The sequence below is a fragment of the Uranotaenia lowii genome, chromosome 3 (genome assembly GCF_029784155.1).
Source record: "Uranotaenia lowii strain MFRU-FL chromosome 3, ASM2978415v1, whole genome shotgun sequence".
Taxonomy (NCBI): Eukaryota; Metazoa; Arthropoda; class Insecta; order Diptera; family Culicidae; genus Uranotaenia; species Uranotaenia lowii.
The window spans coordinates 349,846,068-349,855,888 of NC_073693.1; the positions used below are offsets into that span (position 1 = coordinate 349,846,068).

General features: G+C 40.5%; 1 protein-coding gene across 1 annotated transcript in view; it reads left to right on the forward strand.

Annotated features, from left to right (window-relative positions):
* Positions 1 to 9,450, forward strand: part of LOC129753941 (protein ABHD18-like) — a 22,196-nt gene extending 12,746 nt beyond the window's left edge. The window contains exons 2-5 of the mRNA XM_055749792.1: positions 2 to 67; positions 7,266 to 7,533; positions 7,601 to 7,713; positions 7,778 to 9,450. Of these exons, the coding sequence (XP_055605767.1) occupies positions 2 to 67; positions 7,266 to 7,533; positions 7,601 to 7,713; positions 7,778 to 8,957 (1,627 nt within the window). The 3' untranslated portion in view covers positions 8,958 to 9,450. The remainder of the gene's footprint in view (position 1; positions 68 to 7,265; positions 7,534 to 7,600; positions 7,714 to 7,777) is intronic.
* Positions 9,451 to 9,821: the final 371 nt, after the last annotated feature.

Here is a 9,821-nt window from a genome sequence, read left to right on the forward strand (position 1 = left end):
TGTACCGATCCCTGCTGTTGACAAAGTTCTTCACCAAAGGCTGGGGCAAACCAGAAAATCTCGAAAGGTATGTTGTTTGCCTCTGGAAACGGAACACAAAGAAAACCGGATCCGAGTGCTTTGTACTCGCGACGAGTGCTCTAGTTTAAATTTGCACCTTCGTCAGCAATAAATGTGTCACGTAATCTGCTGAGATTATACTTAAAAGTTTACAGGATCCTATTATCAGCCCAATCAAGGCTTATCAGGCTGTTCAGGTTTGAACAACGTTTATGATTTTGTTTGTTGAATTTTTTTTTCTATGACACGAAGTATCGTCAAACAGTTTTTGAATAGAAGGAAGAGGAACGAATTGACATTATTCACCATCTGTTTTCGCCAAAGTCGAGTTTCGTTCTACCACATAGAAACAAGAACTTCTCATCCATGAGGTCGTTAATCTTACAAAAATTAGCTGCCGGTAAACGTCTGACTTAGCAACTATTTTTAGTCAGAAGATACCTAGGTACTGGCTTATCTAATCAAATGCTGTTTACGTCCTTTTCTAAGCCAAAACACACTAGACTTTCCTGTTTGTTGGTAAAATATTTATCACCTTAAGAGAAATTGTTTACCAAAAAACCGTGGCTAAGTGGCTGTGAAAGCGCAAGTCGAATGTAGGGGGTGTGTTTTTGCAATTGCGACGCAATTCTGCGTGTCCTTGAGGGTTGTTTTGCTGTGCTGTTGTAGTAGGTCTCTAGTCTCTTGGGCTATAAAACAGAGAGCAACAAAACGGACGGACAGTGATTGTTGTTTAGAATTGCTGCTTCAAAACAGAAGCGAGGATGAACCAGAAACGAACAACCAGCACCTTCCTCAATCGAAAGCGTTTCGGCGAGTGTGGTGGAGGTGTGTCGATCAATATGGAATCAGCCCAAGGCTGGTTCGAGCGGAATCGACGCTATCTTGTTTGTTTTCATAGGAGGATACAAGGCAAAAAAAAATCCATTTCATTTGAATTATTTATTTAGCATGCAATGCATTTTTAATAATTATAAACTGTTCTACTCAACACACTGATAAGGTTTCAATAACTTAATTGTTTAATGGGAATTGAGCATAACACGTTATCAATTCGTATAGCATTTTACGAAAGAACTAAGTTGTAGAAGCGGTTCTGAAATTATTTCTCATAGCTTTAATCTTTAAATGTTAAATTTTGTTTCCTTGAGCCTAACTATGATTTTTTTATTGATGGGCTGACGATAAATCAACAAAAAACTATTAGGTACAATTACAAATTCAGATTTTGCTTTTATACTGTTTTGATTGAATTTAAACTAAACATCGCGTCGTATTCATCGAACTGAACAAGTTTACACATAATTTTAGATAAAAATAATAAAAATACAGAAATGAAAAATAAAAATTGATAATATAAAAAAGGTAAAAATTCAATACATAATGATAACGAAAAAATCGAAAATGATAAAACCGACAAATTTAGAAAATGCTTAGAACCAAAAAATTACACAAAATAACAAAAATGATAAAAATGCGCAAATTATGCTTTATTTCTCCCGTTTATTGAACAGTGACACACTTTGTTCTTTGTTGAATGTTTGATGGCAAATTATTTTCATGAAGTCAGGATGGTCAATCACTTTTTTGGGCTATCTTTTCAGGGTGTTATTTCATCAAAATCTGTTGGAAGCACGTTAATCTTCCAAAGCTGTTCGTCCATCAGAAGACACCCGTCGAACTTGGTCAGCACCTGGTCGTATAGCTTCCGAGCACGGATTTCTGCCACACTATTCTGTTTTGTGGTCCGATTTGGCTGTTTGCTAGCTCGATACTACTTGATTTCTTACCGGAGTCGAATTCTCCTCTCGGTACTATGGACAGCACCGAATTTTCTGGCCAAATCACGGTCCGACAGATTAAAATTCCTTCTAATCATCTTCAAAATCTTACCACACAGTTGTTTGAATTGTAAAAAGAATAAAATGGGAATAAGTTTAGGGAATGTTTTATTTATTTGGTCAAATTCATTAAATTCTAAATAACATTAATGTCAGATCGTTTATGGAAATGTCCTGAGCAAAATTCTGAGAGAAGTCTTTAAACGCTCTTGCTTGTGAATTTATTCTGCAGAACTTAATAAGGGATGAGACCGAACAGATTGTTGCCTCCAGTATCCGTTTACCTCTTAAAAATTCGACTCTTTATTTTTGATTATTGAACTTAAAAAAAATTGAGGTCTTGGGAATATTTCTAGCGTTCTATAAAACATCTGACTCCTCCTGCTCTCTGGAGCCACCATTTAACCACTAGATTTCACTTGTTTAATCGGACTTGCTTTGAATCGGGTAGGGCTCAATGATAACGTAATCAAAAGTTTCCGCAGTATTGCGATAAAAAAATGTATTACAGTCTTTTAAAGTTTGCTATGTGATTCTCTAGAGATGTACCAAATAGTGGTATTCGACCAACATTATACAATACTTACTTACTTCGTTGTTTCTCTGCCTTCGAAGAGATCGGTTGGATTTGTTCTTTCCCATCGCGTTGAAAGGCTTTGTTTGTATAAGTGGATTTTGTATTAGTTTGTTGTTTGTTGTAGTTTGTATTAGTGGATTAGTTGTGGTGATGAGCCCGTCACCGGGTGACAACCCTAACCGGACTGTTCCGGAATGGATGGATCCAAAAATATCCATGGACAATTGTATTACCTTGTGCTTAGAGGACGTGGAGGAGCGAGCTTCCCGAAAAATCCATTCGTTTTCGGAAGAACGATAGAACAACATGCTGGAAAAATCGAAGGAGCCTTTTTCGAGAAGAAGAATAGCTGCTAAAAAGTCGAAGTTTAGATCAAGTTCGAAAGATTGCTACCTTAATGTAGGCTTGCCAGATACTTTCAGAAAAAAGCGGGACACAAGCGGAAAAAGCGGGACATTCAAGAAACTCTTTATAAAACTCAATTGTAAAGCAAAACTTATACTTTTAACACCCAAAGTTATTCATAGTTATTTTTCTTAGTATTATTTAACCCCAAAATGTATGCAGCATCCTTAATTTAAGAAAAAATGTCAAATTTTGTTTTTACAGACCCAAAAACTACTGCAATTGGTGTTGTCATGCTTAATGGTCTTTAAGACATCGCAAATATTTTAAAAATTATGAATTTTCGTACGTGTTCATTAGATTTTCATTAAAAACAAAGTTTGTTGCAAGTTACCCCATTTTCTAAGAATGGTGAAAATCGCATGTTTTTAGAAAATTAAAAATAACTGGAGAAACCAATAATTTTTTTAACTATGCCAATTTGATGTCCCAGCATCCTTAAAACTTTTGATGCATAAAGGATACGATTAACTGTGAACATAAGTTTTTTAAAAGTTATTGAAGTTGAAAATTGTTGCATGTTGCCCCAGTTGACGGTAGCTGCTAAAAAGTCGAAGTTTAGATCAAGTTCGAAAGATTGCCACCTTAATGTAGGCTTGCCAGATACTTTCAGAAAAAGCGGGACGTTTCACGAAAAAAAGCGGGACACAAGCGGAAAAAGCGGGACATTCAAGAAACTCTTTATAAAACTCAATTGTAAAGCAAAACTTATACGTTTAACACCCAAAGTTATTCATAGAGATTAGAGAGTATTCTAGGGTTTTTTTACTTGAATTGATTTTGTTCAGTTTTTTTATAATTTTTTTATTTATATATTTTTGCATCAGCACTGTTTCAACGGTTCTCACAAATTAACACGTTATTTAAGAGAAAATATTTTAAGTTTTGCGTGTAAACGACGGATTTGATGCCGCGTAATAAAATTTTTTTGAGTAGAATCAAATCTATTTAAAATTTGTTTTAAAAATTTGAAAACTTTAGAAAACATCCATCATTGTATATTTGGACAATTGAGTCGAAAAAGGTGGTGTATGATAAAGATTAAGATTCCGTCGAAAAATCAAGATCTATAAGCATTTGGAAGCAACTTAAGTTTTTTACGTTGCATTGGTTTGAAGTGCTCCAAGAACTTCTAATCAGAATCTTACTGTAACTTAGGAGTTAATCGGTATTGTCTTGTATAAACTATGAAAAATGCTGCTTTTTTTGAGAAAAGGCGTATTTGAAAATTTCCGTGTTGAACCAATAACATTTGGAATCTAGACTAAAGTGTAATTTATTTCCAGTGTAACTCAGTGGTTTTTGTAAAAGTTTCCAAAAAAAAAAACAGGACATTTTAAGGAAAAATCGGGACAGTGGGACATTCAACAAAAAAGTGAGACATGTCCCGCTTTTGTGGGACGGATGGCAACCCTACCTTAAAGCATCTTCTCGATGGAACAGCAATATAAATTGGACGCCACCTGAAATTGAATATTCGCAAATTTTTGATCCGTTGCTCCGAAGTAGATGGAATGTCAGAGGAAGAACTTAAGAAGGAACTAGCATCGCAAGGAATTACTGAGGTTCGCAAAATAACGAAAAAAACGTCGACAGGAATAGTAGACACATCCACACTGATTATGACTATAAACTCGTCGGTGGTACCAGAGTTAATTGACTTTGGTCTCCTCCGTGTACGCACTCGCCCCTATTGCCCTTTACCGTTGCTCTGCAGAAACTGCTTGCTGTATGGTCATCCGAAAAGCCGCTGCCAGAATCCAAAAGCTTGTAATGTTTGCATCAAAACCGTTTTGTCAGAACTGCAAAGGACCGCACGCTCCCGTTTTTCGGGATTGTCCGGTATGGAAAAAAGAAGAAGGAATACTGAAACATAGCACCGATAGCAATATTTCGATTTCATCCGTCCGAAGACTAGCCGAAAATATAACGTATTACCAACGTACGCAAGAATCACCCAAAACCAGCAAAAACTATTTACTTAATCGTACACACCACAACACAAAACACTACCAGAAGAAAAGAAACCACAGCAGCAAACCACCCAGCAGAAAAGAGTTCATCAACAGCCAGCAACAATTCCACAGTCAGCGCAGCAAACCAATAAATTATCGGATTGCACTTCTCCGCCTCGGAAGAAGAACGTGTCGTCACCAGCAGTAGAAGAAACAGTTCTCATCAAAAGAAATTCTTCCAGCTCCCCTCCGGTTGCTTCTCACCCTTCTTCAGTGAATGAAGTTGTCAGTGTACTATCGCACAACAGAATCGCAAGCAAATACCAAGATAACCCCTTTTTCCTTTCCCTCCCTCTCCTTCCCCTACTCCCATTTTTAATATTAGTTTTAAGTGGAATTCTCGACACATTAAAACTTGTAAATGTTACGGCTTTAAATAAATTTAAGTTAATGAATTAAAAAAAAAACTTAATGTTCCCGCGCCGATCCTTCGGTGCATAGGGCCGTGGTAAAAGACCTCCACTGTTGACGATCCGGAGGGAGCCAGCGTCTTCACCTGGTCCCAGTCAAGATTCTCGTCGACAGTTCGGATTTCAGCGGCTAGACTTCACCGCCACGAGTTTCTGGGTCTGCCTCTTCTTCGATGTCCTTCTGGATTCCAATCTAGGGCCTCTCTGTAAATTTTGTTCTCATCTCTTCGCACCGTGTGCCCAATCCATCTCCACTTACGTTCCCAAATATCGATTTCTAGCGCCCTTTGATAACACCGGTGATGTAGTTCCTCATTTGAGGTCCAATTGCCAGGCCACTAAGCGCGGATGATATTCCGCAGGCAGCGATTTACAAATACTTGCAGTTTTCGCGTCGTCACCGCATATGTGCATCAAGTTTCAACACTCGTACAACAATACGGATTTGACGTTTAAGTTGAAGATTCGGATTTTCGTTCCAAGAGAGATCTGGCGTGAGCGCCAGATGTTTCGGAGACTCGCAAACGCAAATCGTGCTTTTCTGATCCGGGTTTCGATGTCCTTCTTGGCACCATCATCAGGCGTTATCTGGCTACCAAGATACTGAAAGCACTCCACTTTCTCAACCTGTGGTCCAGCTACCACGATTTTCTGTATTGATTTCCATCGACTTGGTCTTTCCGACATTGATTATGAGACCTGCTGCCTTGGAGCTTTTGGTGAGGTCGTCGAGTATGCTCTGCATGTCTTGTTGTCTTTGGGCGAGCAAAACAATATCGTCTTCCAGGTCAAGGTCGTTAAGCTGCTCCATTGTCCAAGAATTCCACGGCAATCCTCGGTTCGGTCTACAGTCATCCATTACGATGAGAAAAAGCAGCGGTGATAAAATACATCCTTGTCTCACTCCAGCAGTTACCGGGATTGGTTCGGCTAAGACACCGTCGTGCAAGACTTTGCACGAAAATGCCTCGTACTGTGCTTCGATGAGATGGACTAGTTTCTCTGGGACCTCTTCTTTTTCGAAATCAATGAACACCAGTTGAAGAGAGTCCTGAAACTCGTTGATTTGTTCCAGTATTATTCGTATCGTTGTAATGTGGTCCACACATGATCGTCCGGATCGGAATCCAGCTTGTTGCCGTCGGAGGGTAGCTCACTTTGCAGAGTACTTTGATTACTTTGATTACCGCACTCTGTCAGGTTTAAGCTGATCTGTTCGATCGTTCAATAATTGACCTGCTCGGTCTTTCAGTGGCATTCTTGCATTAGTCCTTGCACTACTAAGCCGGCGAAAAATGTCATAAAGTAATCGGATATCTCCATTGGCGGCGACTCTTTCTCCCTCTTCGGCTAGGGAGTTTGTCCAGGCTCTCTTGTCTCGTCTACAAGCTCGTTTCACTGCTAGGATGTTCCAAAAAATGTGAAATTTAAGTTTACTACCAAGCAACCCACCAGAGTCATGGTATTTGATGCGGCTACTTCGAATGGATTAAAGATGCCTCCAGTTCTCATAAAAGCTGGAGCAAAAGTTAAAACTGAAGTCTACAAGGACAGAAGAATCATGTGCTTCCGTGGATTTGGGCACGCAGAAAAAGAATGGGGAGTGGTTTCAACAAAACGAATAAGAAGATAAACATCAATGTTTTTAAACGATATGAAGTATTAGAAAAAAGTTAATGTTCATCTTCTAACTCTAAAAAAATTTTTGGAGACAAAAACTAAAACTTAGAAAAATGGTTTTGAAAATTCTTTTCCACAAATATAGCATAAATTATATAAAGAATATGTTTAAAAGACAACGACTACGCTAAATTGACAATTACTTGATGAAATGAAACGATTAGGATCAGGATTAGAGTTAGATAACGCGTTTGTCCAACATAGCTCTCTGGAGCCACCATTGAACCCAGCAGATATAGCATTTTAACCTTTCAACTAATTCTCGAAACCGTTACAGACTATTCAACTTCCGGAAAATCATCTCCAACCGAGCGGCCTGCTCGAAGCTCGTTCCACCGGACTACCCGATCGAGATCACCAAGGAGGAGGTCACCTCCGACTGCAAACTGCTGACGGGCAAGTTTAAAACCCCGCTGGAAATTTACCTACCCGGGCTGGTGCCGGATGTGGTGCAGGATGCGCACTTCCAGATCGTGCTACCCCTTAAGTGGAGGGACGAACGCTTCAAGCCGATGTGCATCCATCTTGCCGGAACCGGTGATCATGTATGAAACTTAGTAGGGGGCAGACATTTGAAGGGAGCAGAAATTTATTTTTGCTTTTTTTTTGCAGTATTTCTGGAAACGACGGAATCTCATCGTCAAACCGCTGCTGAAGGAAGCGAATATTGGAGCGATTATTTTAGAAAATCCTTTCTATGGAGCTAGGAAGCCAAAGGATCAAAGGTAAAAAATGTGATAGACACGGTAGAAGAAGTTTGTTAATAAATGATTTTCAATTGAATTCCAGGGCGTCCAGTTTGCACAATGTATCGGATATTTTCGTTATGGGCGGATGTCTCGTTTTGGAGTCGTTGGTTCTGTTGAACTGGTGCGAACGGAATGGACTGGGTCCTCTCGGAATCACTGGTCTATCGATGGGAGGCCACATGGCCTCATTGGCCGCTACAAACTGGCCCAAACCGTTGGTCCTCGTTCCTTGTCTCAGCTGGTCGACGGCATCTTCTGTTTTCACCGAAGGCGTCATGAGTCATTCCATCAACTGGGACGTGCTAGAAACGCAGTACTTCTCCGATGGTAACTACAAAGAGAGACTTTCAAAAATGGTAACCGTTGTCGATGATGCATTCAAGGCTGGACGGAATTTCATGCAAAACTTCAACCAATCTGTGGAAGAACTCAAGCAGGATATCTCCGATACCAACGATCTGGTGTGCGGTGTTCCTCAAAACGACGTCAACCTGACGATCATTCGCGAAACGACTCCCGAATGTGAGCAGAAACGCATTCAAATCAACCAAACAAACGTTCTGAACCTTTCGGAACCGCTTTTAAACAAACTGCTCTCGGATGTCAAGAGTGAACTTGATCAAGCCGAGATCGACGAGTTGAACGCAAAAATTCAACTTGCTCTCAAAAACTACAAAGAAGAAAACAAGACTGAAAGCAACAATCTGATTCTCGAGGTAAAAACCGAAGGTTCACCGGAAACGGCACCATCCAAATCTTTGGGAAGCAAAATTTTGGAATTCGTGACCTGGTCCAGTAATAGTTCGAACACAATCGAAACTTCGCCTCCGACGGAGAAACGAACCCCAATAAACATCAGCAAAACTCGCTGGTGGGAACGTGAAGCGCTTCAATTCATGCGCGGCATGATGGACGAATGCACACACCTGAAAAACTTCTCCGTTCCCTACGATACCTCACTGATCATCGCTGTTTGCGCCAAAGACGATGCCTACATTCCACGGGACGGGTGCTCCAGCTTGGAGGAAATCTGGCCCGGTGCCGAAATTCGCTATCTGGATGCCGGTCATGTCAGCGCCTACGTGCTGCACCAGAAGTTGTTCCGTTCGTGCATCATCGAAGCATTCGAGAGAGCACGCCAAAAGTGGATTCCTCAGCAGGAACAACGATTCGAGGAAATTACCGGTGACGAGAACGGCGGCGATTCTACCAGAAAATAGTTACCGCGGCCTCCGAGACGGGACTCCCTGGGCACACGGGCTGTGATAACACCATACAAAGATTAAGCGATCGAGTTCCCTCTCAAGCGGAAAAGATCCACCTACAACAGAAGATTGTGAAATACAATATCCTAAATCATTAAAGCGATGAAAGCGTCTGTCTTGAAAAACGAAAGGTTCACACTAGTGGTACCTAGATGAAGGAAACAAATGCCAGATTTTCAACTTTACTTCCGATCCGGAAGTAATCACTGAAAGTTGATCAATCAAAGCTCAATACGAGGGCACACATCAGTGTTTCAGATTCGAAGCAAAGTTTGTTCTTTTTTTATAGTCAGTATTTCCTAGAAGAAATCCAAATTGTACCAATCACTTCGCATTGTGTAATTGTTTAAATTTATATTAAAGTCATGAATGCGTTTATGTACCAGCCATAATTAGATGTTTTTATTTTGCGCCCAAATAAATGTTTTAAGTATAAAATGTTCAAGTACATTATTTGTCTTTTAATTGTTTCGAATTCCTACCTACCTACCTAAGGGTCCGGCGCCGATTGACCGACGCATAGGCTGCTGGCGATCCGGAACCAGCGTCTTTACTTGCTGCCAGCCAAGGTTCTCGTCAACTGTGCGAATTTCAGCGGCTAGACTACGCCGCCACGAGCTTTTGGGCCTGCCTCTTCTTCGATGCCCATCTGGATTCCAGTCAAGCGCCTCTCTGCAAATCTCGTTTTCATCTCTTCGCAGCGTGTGCCCAATCCATCTTCACTTACGTTCCCGAATCTTGATCCGCCTTTTGATGACACCGGCGATGAAGTTCCACATTTGAGATCCAATTGCCAGGCCATCAAGCGCGAATGAAGTT